Below are 20,350 nucleotides of genomic sequence, written 5' to 3' on the forward strand. Positions count from 1 at the left end.
CATTGGTAACGACACAGCTGGAATATTGTGTGCAGTTCTGGTCAGCACACTATAGGATAAAAGTGATTGCAATGGGAAGGATGCAGAAGAGATTGACCAGGAGGTTGCCTGGGATGCAATATTTTACTTATGAGGGGAGACTGGACAGGCTGTGTTTGTTTGGAGTGGAGGAGGTTGAAGGAAGATCTGACTGAGGTATAAAAATTATGAGGGAAATTGACAGGATAGTTAGCAGGAAATGTGTCCCCAAAACAGAGGTGTCAAAAACTAGAGAACATAGGTCAAGGTGAAGGAAGGAGAGATTTAACAGGGGCCTTAAGAAGAATTCTTTCACCAGAGGATGGTTGGAATTGGAATGCACTATCTGAGTGGGTGGTGAAAGTGGATACTCTCACAACGTTTAAGAAGTATCCAGAAATGCACTTGAATTTTCAAGGCAGAGAAGACCACTAACTGATAAATGGGATTAGTGTAAATAGGTAATTGACAGTCAGCATGGACATGGTGGACCGAAGGGCCTGTCTCATTGCTGAATGGCTATATAACAAAATAAGTAGATGTGTTGAATTTCTTCACTGAATGTTATGACAGGTTTTGGTCATTAATATTTCATTAACCTAAATATATATTACCCTTGATTCCTTATCATTTGTTGGATATCGTCCGAACCATGTCTGTATTATATAAGGTGACTCTAACTTGGCAGGAGCTTCTTGTCTAAACACTGACTCCTTCCCCATTACCTTTCCGGCACCCAAGTCTTAACACTTTGCTTCAAATTCCAAGAGAGTCAAAAATAATAATGCTTGATGTGTGGGTAAAAAAAAACAAATCAATGCAAAGTTGAACAAGACAGTTTACAAAAAAAAAGGAAATGAAACAGTTAATCAGTTTTTGGAAAAACTACACACTGCTGCTTCAGCAACCAGCTTTGGCAGTACAAACTGCTTATCATATCACCATTTCTGCATTCATTGGGTAAGTGCATTGAATGGATCATGGGAACCCCTGGATAGAACAGTTTGCTTCCCTGGTGGATATTTTTTTTTCTCAAGAGGAGAGAGAAATTGGTGAAATCTGACATGTTTCACTGTAATTATGGTCCAGCTAGCCAATCAAGAAATAGTGTTAAAAGCAGCCATGGAGAAGTCTATGAACAAGAAATCATGCATAAATGGTTATTTCAAATACATGAATTCATGACATTGTGGAACAAGAGTATACAGGTAGCAAATCAAAAAATAGAACATAGAACAGTACAGCACAATACAGGCCCTTCGGCCCACAATGTTGTGCTGACCTTTAAACCTCACCTAAGACTATCTAACCCCTTCTTCCCACATATCCCTCTATTTTAAATTCCTCCATATGCTTACCTAGTAATCTCTTGAATTTGATCAATGTACCTGCCTCCACTACTACCACAGGCAGCGCATTCCATGCCCCAACCACTCTCTGGGTAAAAAAACCTTCCTCTGATATCTCCCTTGAACTTCCCACCCATTACTTTAAAGCCATGCCCTCTTGTATTGAGCACTGGTGCCCTGGGAAATAGGCACTGGCTGTACACTCTATCTAGTCCTCTTAATATTTTGTATACTTCTATCATGTCTCCTCTCCTCCTCCTTCTCTCCAAAGAGTAAAGCCCTAGCTCTCTTAGTCTCTCCTCATAATGCATACTCTTTAAACCAGGCAGCATCCTGGTAAATCTCCTCTGCACCCTTTCCAATGCTTCCACATCCTTCCTATAATGAGGCAATCAGAACTGGACACAGTACTCCAAGTGTGGTCTAACCAGATATGTAGTATAATTTTCTATTATGGATCAGAAACCAGATATTAGCTTTATTGACCTTCACATTGGACATATCATGAAATCTAAATCTTGTAATCAATTGACTATTTAGATATCAGGGGAAGATTTTCCAGGGTTTTCCTGATTTCTTATTGCAACATCTAACAGGAGGCTAACAGCCTCTGAGGAATGGTGTAAATGTTTTGGTCACTTATGTAGTTTTGTCCCAGGGCTTCTGTCAGGCGTTCCATCTATTTTATGTCAAGAGACCAGCCGACTTTTCCAAAAAAATTGTTTAAAGCACAGCAAGTTAGACTTAAAGGCAACTGAGTCATACAGATGAAAAGGTCTCAAATTCAATGGCTGGTCTATGCTATGTTGACCAGTCAATGCTAAGTTGATCAGTTGCACACTATAGGGGAGATGCAATTGGGCTGCATATCCTTGAGCTAGGATGACATGACTGAAGTGATTCAGCATTTGATTACTATCCAGTGACTTTGGTTTAGCATTAATGAATGGATGGACATTAGATGGGAAAATGATTCGTCTTGGCTTGAATACATCCTGCAGTGAATTCCTTGCCAATATACTTGACTATCCAGGGAGCTCAAGTATGATATTAGCCTTGGGAACATGATGAAGTTACAATTAATTCTGAAATTTCCTTCCATTTCCCCAGAGCAATTCTGGAAGCCAGGAACACATGGGCAGCCTCTGTGTTGCCAAGTTACAAATCATGCAACATGAATTATCTGACATGCTTCTATCATTTGCTTAAATTATGTAATCTGCCCACTCCATGCTAATTTAGGCAGAAAATGTCAGAAATAGCTTAGCTGGGAAAGAACAGGTTCCTGAAGGAGTTTTCATTATAATCCCTTGGAGTTATGCGTGGGAGATAGTATATACCCAGTGGAAAATCTAAACCAATCTCTTCGGAGAGAAGAGGAATGAATAAAATCAACCAAGATGAAAGGAGGAAAATAATCAGGCTGATTCTGTCTGCAGCAGATATACTTTTGGTTAGTTACAAAATGGTATAAAATCACTGGTTATAATTTTGTTTCATTAAATGATCAGCTACATAAAGATAAATACCTGAAATAACCTATATCTATCTTCTTTGGAGAGAGAGTTGTATTTAAAATGATCTATTCAAATAGTTTGGCAAATGGACTTAGATGGGCTATTGGAGCAAGAAACAAAATCCCAGCTGCGATCAATTTCAGCATAGTTCCATGATCATCATGATGAATTATTATTATCTGATATGTTTACATTGTGGATATAGTATCTTGCACTTTTGACAGGTAGTGAAAGTAGTTAACATTTAACTATTTTTTGTGCAAAAGATGAACTGTCAAAGGTTGAAACGTTCTTATCCATGAAACGGCTGTAAGTTTTACCACTGAATTCAATTTCTCTGGTCTCCTTTCTGCCTACATTAAAAAAATCTAAACAAATGAATATTGATCTTTATATGAATCTCTGTAATTGTTGGATTTTCATTTTTTTTTCCAAAGCAATTTCAGTTTATTGAACCACTGAGAGCCCTGCTCTTAAGGAAACCCATGCACGCAATGATAATGATGGAACTTAAGGTTATGAAATAAGTATGAAATTGACAAGCAGATCATTAAGCCAGAGATGGAGGATCCACAAGGGAAAATGTTGCATTACAGGAATAGAATTTTGCTATCTTTCAAAGACAGCACATAGGCACTTCTTTTCCATTACAGTACTCAGAGAGCAGACAAACACATTTTTTGTGTCAATGATTAAGATTCTTTCCAACACCCTGAGGTAGATGTGGGCATCCAAGCATTAAACAGGTACTAGTCAGAAAGGACCATGCTGAACTGAATAGAACCAATGCAGAATTCTGAAATGTAATATATTCATTACAATGCATACTCAAATTTTTGTTTACCATGTAGGTCAGTAGACAGCTCATTAGAAAGCCAAAGTTGATATACTCTGAGCTTGATACACAAAATAATCTACTAATGCCATGCAATAAATCTTGTACCAGAGTTTTAGTGTTGCTACTTTATTGCTATTGACTATATAATTACAGCATGACTCACAGGTAGCTTTGCTTTGGTTCAGACAAGTGTGCTGAGTGGACATAATGGCCCAGAAATGTCAGTACAAATGCAAATAATCCTTGACAAGGCAATGCTTTTGTAACTTTAAAATGTCAAGAAGAAGGCTTGAATCATTTGTTATTACTGCAATTTCAGACTCTTTTTTAGGCCAAAAAATTGAACAAAAAAGACAAATTCAGCAGAAAAATAATACATAATAAATGTATCCCAGAATTATTTTGCATTGATTTTGGTCAAAGTCAGAAATCATTAATATTTCAACAAAGTAAAAAGTAAGAGACCAGCAATTCTCAATAAGCAGAAAATAAGGCTTCACAGAGGATCTGTACCAGCTTCTTCCTTATCGGAACAATTTACTTAGGTTCACTATGTCCAAGGAATTGTGGGTGCAGAGGAATGAATCACAGGCCTTTCATGCAATTATACACAGTAACAACCTGTAAGTTCAGCAGCTGGGGAAGAAGTGTCAACATACCTGCACAATCAACTGCCATGCAGGAAGACCTTCAAGAGGCAGTTGTCAATGGAAAACCCTGCTTCAAACAGAGCAGCTAAAGTGGATGACATTATGCCAGACATGGTGGGAGCTGCACTTTGCTTCTCTTGACAGACAACTGGATATCATGGTGTTTGACCTGGAGGTGTCCAGCTTAGGATCCCATTCAAAGAAAATAGTTAGCTTTACCTGGAATATCAGAGGGACTTTATCCATCAGAAAAGATTCCATGCTCTTCTTCAGTGGCAGACACTCTATCAGTGGCTCTGCTGGAGACTTCTTTAATTCCCATTCATGCAAGCCTTCATCCTCCTGTTAAGGTCTACTTTCCCTGTAGAGGCCGTTTCTACAGCAACCATGCATGCTAACATCACTGCTGTGCATGCTGCATCTTCCATGCACTGACATACCACACACAAGAGGGACAGTGATTGAATTTCATGTTCTGTGCTATGTAGGCAAGGAAATGCCCATTGTATTTAGTGATCAATTGTGCACTTTTGTTCAATCAAACAGTGCAAAAAAAAACATTATGCATTTGAGTTCATTGGCTTTAGTTACGTTTTTCTTATCAAACTAATTGCTATGAATGCTGTTTCATGAGTGATATTCAGATGGGGCCCAAAACCATTGAAAGAGCCCAGACAATTACATACCAATGATAGTGTTTCAGCTGAGGCAGTATGAGGGCAAAGCCATACTAATTACACTGACAGCAATGTATCCATTTGATTCTTAGCAAATCTATTGTTTAGCTTCTATTACTAGCTAATTATCTGTAACCTCACAAGTGCAGCTACTTGTTTGCCATGCAGATAGTGGATCTAGATTTAATTACTGCATGTGCCAGGATTTATAAATGTTTATTCATGTCTCTTTAATTTCTTATTTATTAATTAGTTATTTTCAGTTGTCACATTCTCTAGAAACAATCAAACATACTTTACCATGAAGTTCTCAGAATCATGGAAAAACAATTATTACAGCAGAGACAAGGTCATTTAGCTCACCGGTTTGTACTGGCTTCTTGTAGAGCAAACTTTTCAGTCCCATTTCCACCTATTCTTTTACCATGCCCCTGCAAATTATATCCTCTGTTTGGCCGCACAGTTTTCCCCGGACCATTGATCTTGTATCTGCAGAGAAATCTCTGGTCTCAGAAGAGTTGTACAGCCAGACAAAGAGAGAGGGAAACAGCAGCTTCCATGACATTCAGCAGGTGATGAGAGCACTGTAGAATCCAGGTGGTTTGGCAACACATGGAGCAAGTGCAGCCAGTCCTCAGAAATGGCCTGCACTCACTGTGCTGGTCAGGGTACAGTCCTGTGCCCCCATCTCAGAGCTGAGCAACACTAGCCCTCAAGACTGCCTTGCTACACTGAGCTGTGGGTGATTCTCTGCTGCAAGATCACCAGCAGGGATTTGTGCCAATTCCTTGGCACAGATGGTCGCAGCAGTGAGGAGGACAAGGGTTCACACCAGGTTTCCAGTGCCCAGGTTCCCAGTAGTGTACCGCTTTACAGCGCCAGTGACCCAGGTTCAATTCCAGCCTCTCTCTGTAAGGAGCTTGTACGTTCTCCCCGTGCCTGCATGGGTTTCCTCCAGGTGCTCCGGTTTCCTCCCACATTCCAAAGACATACAGGTTAGGAAGTTATGGGCATGCTATGTTGGCGCAAGAAGCATGGCGACACTTGCGGGCTGCCCCCCAGAACATTCTATGCAAAAGATGCATTTCACTGTGTGTTTCGATGTACATGTGACTAATAAAGATATCTTATCTTATCTTACAGCAACACACAGCAGCAGTGAGGGCAGTTCCTGACACAGCAGTGCTGTCAGTAAAACATCTTTTTATACAAAATGCTACAATGCCCCTTTCCATCTTGAGAACGTATGCTGACTGCCGAGTGATATCAATTCTGCCAGCTTACCTATGTGCACTTGCAGTCAATTACTATCCTCCACACCACTTAGAACCTCGGCAAGTTTATGTTATCTGCAAGTTTTACGTTATCTGCAAGTTTTACCTTGCACACCTTTTTCTAATTCTTTAAGGGATATAAGTAAAAAGTAGTGGTCCAAGCACTGATCCTTGGGAGCACCAGTGTCTGCCGTTCTCCAGTCTGAAAAACTACCATTTACTTCAACTCTTGGTATTCAGTCCTTTCATCGATCATTACCCATGCTACCATGAACTCTTTAACTTTGCATAGATGTTTTGCTTTTACATGGTACTTTGTCAAAACACTTCTAAAATATCTAAATAGATGACATATGTCTTGCATACCACAGTAAGAGATTGATCAAGTCAGCCTAAAAACATTTACCTTTAAAAATCTACGCTACCTCTCCATTTTTAACCCAAATTTCTCCAGTGTCTATTTCCCCCGATTACTATTTCTTAAAGCTTCCGTGCCACTAGACTTAAACTGGGCAATATGTAGTTGCCTGGGATGCTCTTAAACCTCTTCTGCCATATTCCTGTCCTCTGACACCTCCACTCTATCTAGGGAAGACTGAAGATCCTGCTTCAAAAGGGCAGTAATCATACCAGTGCCCAAGAAGAGCAGGGTGAGCTGCCTCAATGACTATTGTCCAGTAGCACTCACATCTACTGTGATGAAGTGCTTTGAGAGGTTGGTTATGGCTAGAATTAACTTCTGCCTGAGCAAGGACCTGGACCCGCTGCAATTTGCCTACCACTGCAACAGGTCTACAGCGGATACGATCTCACTGGCTCTCCACTCGGCTTTGGAGCACCTGGACAACAGCAAAACATATGTCAAGCTGCTGTTTATCAATTACAGTTCGGCTTTCAACACCATCACCCCCTCAGTATTAATCAACAAGAATCAAAATCTGGGCCTCTGTACCTCCCTCTGCAACTGGATCCTCGACTTCCTTATCAGGAGACCACAGTCAGTGCAGATCATTAATAACATCTGCTCCTTGTTGTCAATCAACGCAGGAGCACCTCAAGGACGTGTGCTTAGCCCACTGCTCTACTCTATCTACATTCATGATTGTGTGGCTACACACAGCTCAAATGCCATCTATAAATTAGCTGATGACACTACTGTTATTGGTAGAATCTCAGATGGTGATGAGGAGACATACAGGAGTGAGATAGATCGGCTGGTTGAGTGGTGTCGCAACAACAACCTCAGACAATCATTAGCAAGATCAAGGAATTGATTGTGGACTTCAGGAAGGGGAAGTCAGGAGAACACGCACCAGTCCCCATTGAGTGGTCAGCAGTGGAAAGAGTGGGCAGCTTCAAGTTCCTAGGCATCAACATCTCAGAGGATCTATCCTGGGCCCAATACACTGATGCAATCATGAAGAAGGCACGCCAGCAGCTCTACTTTGTTAGGAGTTTGAGAAGATTTGGTATGTCACCACAGACTCTTGCAAATTTCTACAGATGTACGGTGGAGAGCATTCTGACTGGTTGCATCACAGCCTGGTATGGAGCCTCCAATGCACATGATTGCAAGAAGCTGCAGAAGGTTGTAGACTCAGCCAGCTCCACAATGGGCACAACCCATTGTTCCGTGATTGTTTTTACCCTGTATATCCTCAATGCACTGTGTAATGAATTAATCTGTACAAACTGTATGCAAGACAAGTTTTTCACTGTACCTCAGTACAAGTGACAATAATAAACCAATAACAGTACATGAACCATGAACCCATGAACACTACCTCGTTATTCCTCTTTTGCACTATTTATTTATTTTGTAATTTATAGTAATTTTATGTCTTTGTACTGTACTGCTGCCACAAAACAACAAATTTCACAACATTTAAGTCAGTGGTAATAAACCTGATTCTGATTCTGAAATCCTAGCAAGGTGGTATAGAACATTGAACATAGCGTAGGAACAAGCCCTTCTCCCCATGATGTCTGTGCCGACCATGATGACAAATTAATGTGTTCCCATCTGCCTGCACATGGTCCATATCCTTCCATTCTCTGCATGTTCGCGTGCCTCTAAATGCCTCTTAAACATCACCATCCGTATCTGCTTCCATCACCTCCACTGGCAGCACATTCCAGGCACCTACCACTGTCTGTGTAAAAGAACTTGCCTTGGACATCGCCTTTCAACTTTACCCCCTCACATTAAACCTATGCCCTCTTGTATGTGACATTTCCACTCTGGGAAAAAGTTTCTGTCTACTCTATCTATGTCTCTAATAATTTTATAAGCTTCTATCAGGTCTCGCCTCTAATGCTGCAGAAAAAACAACTCAAGTTTGTCCAACCTGTCCTTATAGCTAATACTCTCTAATCTAGGCAATCCCTGTGAACCTCTTCTGCACACTCTCCAAAGCCTCCACATCCTTCCTGTAATGCAGTGACCAGAACTGCACACAATACTCTAATTTCTCTGCCCACATTTCCAAATGGTCTGTGTCCTGCTGTAGCCTGTGACAACCTTCCTCACTATCCATGACTCCACCAATTTTTGTGTCATCTGCAAACTCACTAATCAACCCAGCTACATTTTCAAATCATATAGAGAGGTCCCACCACTGATCCCTGCTGAACACCATTGGTTGTAGACCTCCAGTCAGAGAAAGACCCCTCCATCATGGCCCTCTGTCTTCTGGGGCCAAGCCAATTTTGAATCCAATTTACCAGGTCACCGTGAAATCCCATGTGTCTTAATCTTCTGGATCGGCCTATCAATGACCTTGTCAAATGTCTCCTACAATATCCAACCCCACTTCCTTCAGGAACATAGGATATATCACATTCAGATCAGGTGGCCTATTTATTTTAAATACAGCCCGCCTCTCAAGTACTTCCTCCTTATCAGTTTTCACCTCCTTATCAACATTCTGTCCCTGCTACTGAGATTTGGTAACATCCTTTTCTTTGGGAAAGACCAATAAAAGTAGTCATTATATTTCAACCACATCTTCTGCCTCTTGTGCATAAGAGTCAAAGAATAAACAGCATGGAAACAGGCCCTTCAGTGCCAACAAAGCTGTTTACTTGAGCTAGTCCCATTTTCCCATGTTTGGCCCATTTCCCTCTAAACTTTTCCTACCCATGTATCTATCTAAATGCCTTTTAAACATTGCAGTTATACCTGCCTTTACCATGAGCTGCCAGAGGGATGCCTCAGGGAGTTCACCAGTAAATTAATGAATATAATGTTACTTAGATTTTTGTAATTTAGTTTATTTCACATCTAATTACAGGCGACCCCACTTTACAGGGGGATTGTGTTCCTAGAAAATGGTCCACATCATGATTTTTCCATAACACAGAGCCATCTCATCTGTGCATGTTGAAAAAAATGCAAGTTGAAAAAAATGTTGTTTATTTATTTATTATTTATCATTTTAATTCTGTAAGAGATAATTTTATTCTGCATCTCAAATTCTTGGGTAGGGAATTGTGAATTCTGTAAGGATGAATTTCTGTTACCCAAATGGCAGTAACGTGCCTGTATATATGATGTCATTATTTTAATTGTTAGTTTAATAAGGAACAGTTCAGTCAGCTGTATAAGGCAGCACATTAAGCTGTGGTACAGCTCTGAAGAGCAAACACAGCAGGTATCAACTCCCTTAAGGGAGTCTTCCCTGGATTCTGAGATTGACAACATTTGTGGCCATAGAAAACATCACAGAAACAGAAGAAAATCAGTAACTGTATGAACTAGAAGAACTAGAAGGACCGAAAATTTCTACTGTAAGTTAAGGGGAAAGAGATTTAGGTGCAGTGACAACCATGAAGATAGGATGAAGAGCTGTAAGAAAGCAAGTCGGGGTGCTGAAAGAATTTTCAATCAAAAGAGAATGGTGGAGGTATTTTCATATTGTTTAATCAGATGCATTTGTTTTTATTTGTGACTGTCATCTGATAGGTTCTCTGGAGGGTACACACAGGTTGCCTGTAAGCATTGTTTTGCGCCATGACAGGTCTATAGCATAGTTATGACACCCACAACCCTAGATGCTATCTGCTGAATAATTTGCTACTGACATTGAGTTGCCTCTTTAGAAACTTGTAATAATATACATCATTAACATTGACATAGGCTCTTGTTAGCTTCTATTTCCTTTTTCCTTTGCGTGCATATTTCTGACAATGTGCACTCTTGGGATAGCTGTATACAAATATAATTATTTATTCTTATTTTAAATTCCACTCTTATCATAACTGCTACAATTCTAATACTGCCAGATGAAACATTAAATTATTTGAATTGTCTATTTACTACTGAAATATCAATTTTAAGCAAAAACATAGAAAATATTTTTGGATTGACTTTTCTGTTTGCTTCTCAAAAACGAATGCATTCTGCAATGATTGAGGAAGATTCTGCAATTTCTTGAAAGTAAGAAATGTGTAAACAACACATTCATAGTATGTGTAGGTTGCTCTTCAGACCCTATGTTTTATTCTAAGGATCTTGGCATTCCTGACAATGGCAGCATTTATTATCCAACCCTGGTTGCTGTCCAATCTTCCCCAAACCTGGTTGTTGTTCTTGAACTCAATAGCGGAGACAGCTTGCTTGGACACTTCAATGGCACCTACTGAATTCCTGGTTTATTTTCAGACACAAATTGAATCTACAGCCTAAGCTACACACACAAAAACTGCTGGAGGAACTCAGCAGGTCAGGCAGCATCTATGGAGAGAAATAAACAGTCGACGTTTTGGATCAAGACCCTTCATCAGGATTCCAGCATTTGCAGAATCTATTGTGAATACAGCCTAAGCTACTAGCTCTACAGTAATTTTAAGCTCTTCCTTGAACACCACTCCTTCAGGAACAGTATTTGATTGAGCCAGGGCTGGCTCTTAACCCCAAATGTACAAGGATTACAGAGGCCCTGTCCCAGTTCATACTTTTCTTTGTTTTCTTGTCAAAAGTGAAAGGAGACAACCTCACAGGTCTGCACAGAGTCAATCAATTCTGTGTGTGATGCCAGGTAAACAAAGCCACTTAAATCCCAACATCAGCAAGGTGGGATTGAGACCAGGTGAACATTAAATTCCCCAATGTGTTGATTCACAAGATCAGTTTCTAGATACCATTGGGAATCTGGTAGTTTCCTTGCTCATTATTTTCAATAGCCTTCCAGAAATCTATTTAAAGTGGGAATGTATCTCTTTAAGCAAGGTGGTATTGCCTGCTTTCACATTTGACTGAAGACTCTAGCAGTTAAAATAAATCATAAGACTTCATCCCCAGAGATGCTGAGGTGGTCAGGGTGAGGTACCTGAGCACTATCAAAGCCATTCTTCAGCAGGCTTGGACAAAAGTTGTTGATAAAGTTAATGCCATCAGCATTAACTCTGGGCCTGGCTTCCATGATTAGCTGCAGGTAAATGCCTCATTTAAAACAGGTTAGGTTATACTCAGCTACTATCTTCAGAAGCTGTTATTTCCTTACGTCTGGCTAAATTCTTGGTGGGATCCTCGTTTTGTCACAGAATCCAAATCTCAAGGCCTCTGACCAACAGTGCTGAGCACCTGACCAATATCCTTATAATTGTGATCAGAAAAGGCTGCGCACCTTTAAACCGCAAGAACAAGGACTTTCTCTCCAAGTTAGGAACCCAATTATCCCATTCCCAGATAAAAGAGATAAAACTGAGGCCTAAACTATGATTATTGAAGACATTAATAAATTGGTGCAAAGAAAAATCCTGTGCAAGACTAAAATGTTTTTAATCTGGCAGGTGTCAGACATCCATCACAAAGTCTTAGTAAATGAATGAAAATGCCTGCAGTTCCAATATAGCCACTATGGATCAAACACAATCCCTCCCAACGGGAAAAGACTCACATCTCCACTTTCTGTAATTGAGACAAATTGGCTGGTGTGGAGAACTGAAACCAGACTGTCTCAAGATTAGATTACCGGGTCTGTCAGAAATCTGCCTGGCTTCAACGCTGTCATTACACATGTCATATTTTACTTTTAAGCAACTTGACTACTAAAATAATCAACTTACCAACCATTATGTGAGTAGCCAGTGGCCAGATGCCCATCTGAAGATGCACTTTAATAAAACCAAAATTGGTACAAAAGTGGGCTAAAATATAATTCTTCAAAAGCTGACAGAGAAATTGAGTTAAATGGCATTCTTTACAACCTCAAGGCATCACGTTTTAGAACCAATTACTTGCTTTTGAAGTGTAGTCACTGTTGCAGCGTAAGGAAATACAACAGCCAATTTGTACACAGCAAGGTCCCACAAACAGCAGGAAGTAGTGAGATCACTGCCAGTGATCCACAGCGAACATTAGCTACAGTATAAATAATGAATCATTATGTAATGGCCCATCATTTGTTGGTATTGATCTATTCAAAACAATGAATAATCCATGAGCCTCTTCTTAGCACATGCTTGGCACCAGGATCAGACAGTAGCATCAGTTTTTTTTAACAGAGACAATTCTGAATGTAATTATTTTATTTTTAATTCACCTTGTCAGAAAAGGGGATGTGAGTGTATAGCTCAGTAAAATTAAGAGGATTACTTAGAGAATCAATTTATGAAACTAATTACATTTTAAATCAAGGCTCTGGCTTTCTTTCTGCTTATGGGTATTTCAGACAATTAGAAATTATAAACTGTGTGTCAGACCAGATTTCAGATTCTATAATGTGGAGTTGTTTACTCCACATAAGAAATCAATCAGACTATTAAAGCACCATCTGCTCAAAAAATGCTGATAGCTTTAATCTTCTGAGCATCACAGCAAACTTTCCTCTGCCGAGAGTGTTTTTAATCATATTATTGTAATGGGATAGTTTGTTGTCAGGGATGGAGGAGAGATGGAATATGGTAGATTCTTTAATGATTTTTTTCAATAATGTCTTTTAATGTGAATTACATTATGGTTACAAGCAAACAATAACATTTACTAAATATTATTTGATAGAGTTTTTCTTTCAATGATGATCGTAAGGTTGCAGCATATTTATATTTATTTATATATTGTATTGATTGGCTGCCCCCAGAACTACCTACGCAAAAATGCATTTCACTGTGTGTTTCAATAAGGAAATCTCATGTAAGCTCTCTGACGCCTTATATAATGGCCCAAATATTAATATGAAGTTTGCACAGAGCAATAGGAGTATGGGTGATATTCAGAGATCAAATGACATTGTCAGAATCTGCAAATGTAACTCAACTGAACCAATTAATTTTAACATTTGCTGTGTATCTCAGTTGCACAGCAGCAATGATGCACAAAAACATGATGTATTCACAGCTGCATTTAAAGCAGAAGTACAGAATTGGAACTTAGAGGTTTCAGGATGAAATGTCCGAGCAAAGACAGGCATGGCATGAAAGGCCAATGACAAACTTCTGTACCATAAGTTTTAATGCCTCACGAAGATGTGTCAGTGGCTGCTTTCAGGACGTGAGGGAGAAACTTTACTGCAGCATTGATGCAAAAAGATCTTGGCTCTGTGACCAAGGAGATCTGGCTGGATGTAGCTGAGCAGCAGGGGTGTGGTATCCAGGTCATGGATGTGTTGTAAAAAGCAGTTTATTAATCTAACCAAGTCAAGTAGAACTGTTAATTAGCTGTACCCCACACTACAGCCACTTCATCAGTTCACTCTGCCTTGCTGAGCAGTGTCCATCACAACCACTTACTTTCAGTATGATGCAGCCTTCACTTAGAATTCACTTCATCATTTCCCCACTTGACTGTCTCAATTCACCACAAACCTTATGCATTGTGATGCACCTGCCTCATTGTCACCCTCCCCAGTGCACTAGTCCATTGGGGAAATATGTGATCTTCACTTGCTCACGCTTTTGTTCCACTTTTACACAAAGGAGAGGAAAAGGGTTGGTGTTGGGCTGCCATAAGCAAGCCAGATACAGAAGAGGATGCTAGGGAGTTAAGTGGCACATCAACTCCCCTGCCAACCAAAGACAGAACTTGCAGAAACCCAGTGAAAGAATGAAAAACAAATACTAATTTTATCTTGTCTATGGCTGAGGTCTGAAGTTCTGAGGTTCACTGAAACTAATTCAGCTCCACTTCTTTTGTCCTCCAAGGCTTTCACATGTTGAGCAAAAGATGACAAATCTTCAGACAATCTTACTTTGCTTGATGGTGTACTATCAAGGATCATTTAAGCATGCATGGAGACAAGTACCATTGAAAATTTTGGTGGATTCAGTTATACAAGTTTAGGCTATCATCTTTTGATTGATTATTCTGAAATGAGCACAAGCAGACACTGATGGAAGGGACAGTGACAGAGAATCATGATCAAGTGGAGAACATGCTCTCTAAGCTTCACTCAGCTGGACATGGATTATTAACCACAGTAACTGTTATTGAGAAGGAGAACATTAAAAGGACACCAGTCGCATAGCCAAGTACTGACAAATACACTACACACAATCTCCACAGTATCTAGTGGATGGAGAACTCTGACTGAATCATTAGCAAATTGGAGATGCCTGTCTCCAGAGAGCTTCGCTCAGATGAGTCCATGTAGCAATATGGTCAGTGCTGCAGAAGTGTGTGGTGATGAAAGGGGACATGACAGACCTCTCAAGGGCTTCAAATCCAGAGGACATAGGGGAAAACCATCTTGCTGTCTCCCTCATTTGATTCTGTTTCTACCAGCAAACCCCTCTGTTGCCAGTGCCATCCAAAACAGAATGCACCACTGAACAGCCTCTCTTGTGATTATTCCAGAGCTCACAACAATTCAGTGTCTTGCTTAATGACAATTTGGTGGTCACAGATCTCTGGACTGCAGCTCTGTCCCTCAATAATTAGGAGTCTTCTGAAGTGTCATGGGCAAAGTTTGAAAGGAAATCCATTGTCTCCTATGAGACAATTTTTAAATCTAGAGGAGGTCTGTTTAGTTGGACAGATGCTTACTGAAAACATCACATCTGCTCACATGGAACCTAAGGTCCACTTCCAGTAACTCCTTCATGTAGCTGTACACCAACCTGTACACTGATAGGTGAATATCCCTTGTGAGTGATACAACAATGTAGCCCCATGTGTGCAGTTAACATCATTATGTATCTGTGGGATTCCAACTAGAGATATTCTGGTTGTTGTTACAACAGGAGAAATAGTCAACCTTGGCAAACAATCCCCTGTCTGTTTTTATTCTTATCTTGTGACCTGAACATTTATTGCCCATCTCTAACTGTTCCTAAGGAGGTGATGGTGAGCCACCTTCTTCAACTAACATATGTATTTATGTTTTTCTGGCTGGTTATATTTCCACTACTTTCCTAAAAGGACACAGAGGTGAAAAGGTCGAGGGCAGCAGTCACTTTCACAGCCACTGACAATACATAACCTTCGGTTCCAGCAGGCAACGAGTCTTCCCATTGGCTGCTGCAGATGCCTGCCACCACTTGATGTAACAACCCCAGCCTTTTCTGAAAGGTGAAGGAAACTGAGCCATGTGCCACTCCTCCTACACATTGACTAATCCCACCAGTATCATGGATTGTGTGAGTCCTCTTCTTTTCTATCAGAAAACATTTAACATGCCTCCCATCTGATTTTGTTGCTTTGAAATCCTCCAAGGTTGAAGAAAGCTATATACACGAAAGTAAGCTCTATTAAACACTTGCCAAAGGGAATTGAAACATCAGCTGTAACAAGTAAGTTTTTATTCAGAAGGGACCATGACAGGTTTAAATAACCACCTGAACAGCTTCTCAAACTCACCTCCATTTCCCAAGCAGCTGCACAAGCTAAACACAGGGCAAAGTTAAAACAATTTAAAGAGAGCTTATTAACAACATCTGGTCAAGTTGATTGGCCCATTAAGTACCTAGCCACATTCTATAAAGAAACACTGACAAAACATTTGCCTTTTTAGTTTGATGGAACTAAACTGAGACATCACTCTATAATTATCATGGATGTGAGCAGTATAGTATTTTAAAGACAGGTTGCATTATTTTATGCACATCAGCATATATTATGAACAATTATGTCACAAGAGGGAAATTTCCTAATGTTTGCTTAAATTTTGCTCTCTATTCAACTTTTTATAACAGTTTGAATGTTTCCTGTTATTTTAAAGTTTTTTTTTTCATTTCTTCCTCAGTATTGCCTCTTACTTTCTCTTCCTGAAAGGATCATTTATATTTTCCTTTCGATCCTCAGTTTTGTCAGAATACCTCTACCAAGGTTGGATGTGTAAATGTTTTTTCATTACACAATGCATAAAGAGGAAGGAAATAGAGACAATGAAGTGAATAAGGAAACATGAAGCAAGATTAGTTAAAGAATGGAAGAGGGGATTTAATACTTTGTAAATGACAAATGAAAAGCAACTAACTTGGCATCAAGAAAAATACAGGGCACTATAATCAAGATGTCAGGATGCCCTCAAAGTTTATTTAAAATTTTAGATTATAGCAGAATCAGATTACCAAACAAACTGTGTATAGCAAATCTAACTTTATATCTTGATATTAGCACTTCCCACCCAATATGTGAAGCAATTCTGATAACAATTATATTATTCCTGTGCTCACAAGCATTACTCTACACATATACATTCGTGCAACTCCAAAATGGTTCTGAAATGTTATTCTTTCCTTAGAGGCTGCTTGATTGGAGCATTTCCTGTTATTATGTATGTATGAAAGTACTTCTCCGGTGTCGGAACAATCATTAAGAACTGTGGCATTACCACCTGTATGTATGCAGCATAACAGGTGGTGCTTAGACAGGCCATAAACAATCTACAGCATCAGACTATTTTCCAGCTGGTCACAAATAAAACCTGAATGCAAAGACAAATGTTAGTCAAATCTGAAACAGATTGAATAGTGCAACAACTACACTAGCCTTTATTTCTTAATGCAGCATATTATATGTTTTTGAGATAAGTACAATGGAAATATTTTATAGTAACTTACTAAGTGTCAAAGTTGCTTGTTAAAGTTCAATCATCCCTCTTGAACTGTCCCAAGAGGCTTAAATCATTAATCTTATGGTAATAAAGAGACTTTTAAAGCACTATAAGCAATGAAGTCACTCAAGCAAATAAACCAGTGATATGATTTAGGAAATGTGGGAACTTTAAGCATTCTCCCTTCTAGTTTTTCTTTTTCTTTCCTGTAATAATACTTTGAACAGAATCCTTCTCTTCACAGCATTCTGAGAAAGTCAACCTCTCTGACGTGCCATGAAAGTTTCACATGCTTCTTTGTTCTCTCTCATTCATTTATGTCTAATGGTGTTAGGATTTTAATGCACACACAGAACTATAGAAAAGTTTCATTTTCAAATTAAAAATCTCATATTCAAATAGTGTTCAAACAACTCTGGAGTACTTCATAAGAAACTTTATTCAAAATTTATTCTGAGTCAATATACTAGCATTGCATCTTTCTCCTGAAGCTATATACTGTAACACTTTAAGAATCAGATTTGATTTGATTTATTTCAGGTTCAGGCTGAAGATAATATCTGATGCTCAGATTCCACACTAAAACCTTTTTGGTGAAAAGATCTGCTACCTTTCTTTGCATTGTACCATTTTGTGGACTAATAATAAAATTATTTCAAAGGCAATGTTAGTGCCACCTATTAAATGGGATTAACTTTTTTTAATTGATACACACCACAACCTGATTTAAAAACAATCTCATAAAAGTCAGTTTCTCAATGAAGTAATATTATTTCAAGATTTAGGAAGTTAAAGAGGAACATCTACTCCCCGAGGTACAAACAAAATTGAGCACGTGTTTATTAAATCACACGGGGAAAAAAAGAGAATGTTAGTGATTCTTTTATGGGGCAGTCATTTCCTATGCATGACAGACCCCAATCAGGATTCCCACAACCATGTCCAAGATCGTTATAAGCTCTGAGGGAAATGCTGGCATTGCTGGTGCTAGATTACGGTATCAAAGAAGCCACTGCTGTTTGCATGTAGCAAGCAGGAAGGAAAGCCAGTACCACACCCTGCGGAGATGGCATGGCTGGAAGGAGGAGCATCCAGCTTGGGTGATACATTTTGGGTACAATCCCTGATAAAAACTGACTTGATTAGTAACCCAAACTCATCAAAGCAATCAACCCATTGCCTTCAGAAAGGGTAGATTGCTAAAACAATCAAGCCAGATTATGTCATAGCCTGCCACTGTACTAACGGGGATAACCAACGAAACTCTACCAAATGCCAAGAGGAACAACAGTTCTATGTGTTCCAATGGCATGTACCCAAGCAGCAACCAGTTCATACATCCAGGTGACTTTTCAATCCCCTATATCTTAGGTGGGTAAGTACAACAACTGATACATGAATAAATTCTGAGTTTCTGAAGTCGCTGGCATTGCTTTTCACTCACAGAAATCATATGGACAGCCAATCTGACAAATAAGGGTTCACTATATTACAGGTAATTGGGGCCAACATAATTACAGCATGCACCTTTGCACCTTTTTATCTACAACATTAGTTTTTTAAGCGTAACTTGCTAATATATATTGCATAAAATCACAGTAACATGATGCAGTTCACAAGATCTCTTTTACATCTCTTTGAATGGTTCTCTTCCTTGGGGCCCCAGAAGATGGCTTTCAGTGTAATTTGTCTCACTGAGACCAAGATGAGGTACTCCAAATGATGGTAGGCCAGGTCAGCAAGAACTGTGTGTTTTACCTTTCAGATTTACTCTCCCTGCCCAAAGAACAGTCTAGCCAGGAGGAAGGGGAGGACACCAGAAAGAGTCCCAAGGACAAAGTGGACATACAGATGTGAACAGCTCCAGCACCAGACCAATCAGATGATTGTAGGGGTTAGGCAGAAGATGTATGCACTCAGAGTAAACATCCATCAAGAGTTTCAGGAACTCAAAGGGAAAATTCAAAAATGGTTTCAGGAGACTTGAGATCTGACAACATCCCACCCGAGTCCCCTGAAACTGCTAGCTGCCAGTGTGTAGGAGATGGTGGCCAAGATGACAGTTCCTCCTTGTCCAGAGCTGGTGGCTAGGGCAGAGGCTGAACCAGCAGGACAGTCCAGTAGTTCTGCTTCACAGGGGTGCACACAGAGTGGTTGGCAGACCTACAAAAGACAAGAGGATGGATCTGTAAACTTTGGGCAGAATACCATGAACTATATTTTTTCGTTTGTTGCATGTGTTCTGCAATGCTACACAGCACCCTTTCATTGTTGTCTACCTCCAATTGTGCTGGGGCAGACGCTGGAGATGACACAAATTTGTGCAAACTTTCACTTTGTATGGAACGAACATTTCAGTTCCTTTTGGGTCGATTGACACTCATTTTTGTCTAAAGTTGAGCAGCTCAGGAATGTGCAAGAGCATTACAAAGGGTAATGGAGTAAAGGGAAATAAAATCAGACAATGCTCAGCCACTCAGGCAGTACTGTGGAATTAATGTTTCAGGATGAAGGGTCCTTGATCTGAAATGTTACCCCTGTTTCGCTTTCCACAGATGCAGGGTGACGTTCTGGGCATTTTCAGAATTTTCTGGTTTTAGTTCAGATGTCCACCATCTGTAGTTTTTTGATTTTCAACTAGAGTAAGGAGGATATGTTTATAACAATGGAAATATACCCATGTAACCAACCAGGGTAGTGGTCTTCAAGAATGTAACATGACTAATACTCATTCACTATAACCAATCACTAATTAGTATATAATGGAAGAATAAACCCATGGCATTCCTAGATAATTAAAAATGATTGTAATCTCTTTTCTCCTTCAGAAGCCCAGTTGTACTGTCTGGGCAAAGAGAATATTCAATATTGCCTGGAACTAACCACATATTTTCTATAGATATATAACATTTCCACTGATGCATTTAGACACTAAAATCATTTCTTGAAATTTTTAGATGCATAAATGATAAGGTATGCAGTGGTGTAACAGAACTGATTGAATTCATATCACTGACAAGGACTTAAAGCTGA

General features: G+C 39.6%; 1 protein-coding gene across 2 annotated transcripts in view; it reads right to left on the reverse strand.

The window, feature by feature from the left end:
* The window catches only part of kctd16b (potassium channel tetramerization domain containing 16b), a 184,706-nt gene that overhangs the window by 79,575 nt on the left and 84,781 nt on the right, over window positions 1–20,350 (reverse strand). The window contains exon 4 of one of the 2 annotated variants that reach the window (XM_052014521.1): window positions 1,601–1,628. The exons of the other annotated variant lie outside the window; for it this stretch is intronic. Within the exon in view, the coding sequence (XP_051870481.1) occupies window positions 1,601–1,628 (28 nt within the window). The remainder of the gene's footprint in view (window positions 1–1,600; window positions 1,629–20,350) is intronic. 2 annotated transcript variants of the gene reach the window in all.

Source organism: Pristis pectinata, chromosome 4 (genome assembly GCF_009764475.1).
Source record: "Pristis pectinata isolate sPriPec2 chromosome 4, sPriPec2.1.pri, whole genome shotgun sequence".
NCBI lineage: Eukaryota > Metazoa > Chordata > Chondrichthyes > Rhinopristiformes > Pristidae > Pristis > Pristis pectinata.